We start from the raw sequence: 2,277 nt of genomic DNA on the forward strand, positions 1-2,277 counted from the left end.
CTATGGATTCGGCGCTGAACATTTCATCTTCATGGGCACCAGTCACCGTGGATAGTTTAGTGAATCTTGCCCCCTGACCTCCAGCCCTAGACACAGACAGCTTATTTTGTAGATATAGATACTAATACACATTTATAAATAATAATAATAATACACACTTATAGATAATAATAATACACATTTATAGATAATAATACATACTTATAATACTAATACACTTAAAGATAATTATTACACACTTAGATAATAATACACACTTATAGATAATAGTACACACTTGCTTGTAAAATTAGGAGTATACACTCTTGTGTAATCAAGAACACATACTTGAAGCTGTATAAGAAGGAAGATACAGTTGTATGCTCTCAAACTTTAATGACACAGTTGTATTATTATTATACACACATGTATTCACACTTACATACTTCTTAACACACAGTTACACCACACACACACACACACACATACACACACACACACGTAGCTACACACACACACACACACACACATACACACACACACACACACACACGTAGCTACACACACACACACACACATACACACACATACACACACACACACACATACACACACACACATACACACACACACATACACACACAGAGGTCCATTTGAATAGGAGTAGATATGAAGGCTTAAGGATAACAAAGAGAATGCGAGACATCGACCATAAAGGGAAGTACCACGAGATAAGAGAGTTCCTAGAGAGTAACACGGGGAATCGAACTCACCAAAAATAACAACGGATATTTAGAACATTATGTCTTCAGAATAGGTAGACATATAGTCTTCAGGGGCCAGATTCACGAAGCAGTTACACAAGTACTTACGAACGTGTACATCTTTCCTCAATCTTTGACGGCTTTGGTTACATTTATTAAACAGTTTGCAAGCATGAAAACTTGCCAATCAACTGTTGGTATTGTTATAAACAGCCTCCTGGTGCTTCGGAGATCATTACTGTTTAATAATTGCAAACAAAACCGCCAAAGATTGAGAAAAGATGTACAGGTTCGCAAGTGCTTACGTAACTGCTTCGTGAATCTGACCCCAGAGCAACGAACCCGTTATTACCTTAATGTAAATTAAACAAAACAAAAAGTATTCCCCCGCACTGCGTTACCAAGGGCGTCGCTCACCGGAATGGCCTCGTTAATGGGACCATTGTGCAGTTTTCCACCACCTAGGATACGTGTACTAATTTCCTCCCTTAGAGTGTTTATCAAATCTTTCATTAAAACTTTCTTCTCTTTCCTCTCGTTATGAGTACAAACTCTGCCTCGCTAAGTGACGGAGTTTTTACGTCTTAATCTGGGTTAATCTTGGGCCCAGGCTGGCATAGCCAATGGTTAGGTCGGTATAACCATGGTTAAGTCGGTATAACCAATGGTTAGGTCGGTATAACCAATGGTTAAGTCGGTATAAACAATGGTTAAGTCGGTATAACCAATGGTTAAGTCGGTATAACCAATGGTTAGGTCGGTATAACCAATGGTTAAGTCGGTATAACCAATGGTTAAGTCGGTATAACCAATGGTTAAGTCGGTATAACCAACGGTTAAGTCGGTATAACCAATGGCCAGGCGGGCATAACCAATGGCCAGGCGGGCATAACCAGTGGTCAGGCGGGCATAACCAATGGCCAGGCCGGCATAACCAATGGCCAGGCCGGCATAACCAATGGTCAGGCCGGCATAACCCATGGCCAGGCCGGCATAACCCATGGCCAGGCGGGCATAACCAAGCGGTGGTTAATGCGGCCGCCACACCCAGTGTTTGGTGTGGTGGTTTAAGGTCTAACAACCTCAGGAGGGTGATTAAGGTCACCACGACAGTTTACTGGACAACCAGCAACTGTATATTAGTCCTGAACATAGTTTACACCTAAGGTAAACTGTTAGTGTATACACCGTGAGGTAGGGTATACTCCTGGTGTATATACACTGGGAAGTAGGGTATACTCCTGGAGAATATACACCAAGAAGTAGGGTATACTCCCGGGATATATACACCAAGAAGTAGGGTATACTCCCGGGATATATACACCAAGAAGTAGGGTATACTCCTGGTGTATATACACCAAGAAGTAGGGTATACTCCCGGTGTATATACACCAAGAAGTAGGGTATACTCCTGGTGTATATACACCAAGAAGTAGGGTATACTCCCGGTGTATATACACCAAGAAGTAGGGTATACTCCTGGTGTATATACACCAAGAAGTAGGGTATACTCCCGGTGTATATACACCAAGAA

At 41.7% G+C, this 2,277-nt stretch overlaps 1 protein-coding gene across 1 annotated transcript; it reads right to left on the bottom strand.

Annotated features, from left to right (window-relative positions):
- Nucleotides 1-1,370: 1,370 nt before the first annotated feature.
- Nucleotides 1,371-1,745, bottom strand: LOC138357428 (uncharacterized). Its single transcript, XM_069314279.1, has one exon. It carries the CDS (start codon nt 1,743-1,745, stop codon nt 1,371-1,373), a length of 375 nt encoding a protein of 124 aa, XP_069170380.1.
- Nucleotides 1,746-2,277: the final 532 nt, after the last annotated feature.

Source organism: Procambarus clarkii, chromosome 78 (genome assembly GCF_040958095.1).
Source record: "Procambarus clarkii isolate CNS0578487 chromosome 78, FALCON_Pclarkii_2.0, whole genome shotgun sequence".
Lineage (NCBI taxonomy): Eukaryota > Metazoa > Arthropoda > Malacostraca > Decapoda > Cambaridae > Procambarus > Procambarus clarkii.

Coding starts and splice junctions, on each gene's coding strand:
- LOC138357428 (XM_069314279.1), bottom strand. CDS start 1,745: ATGGGTTATGCCGGCCTGGCCATGGGTTATGCCGGCCTGACCATTGGT.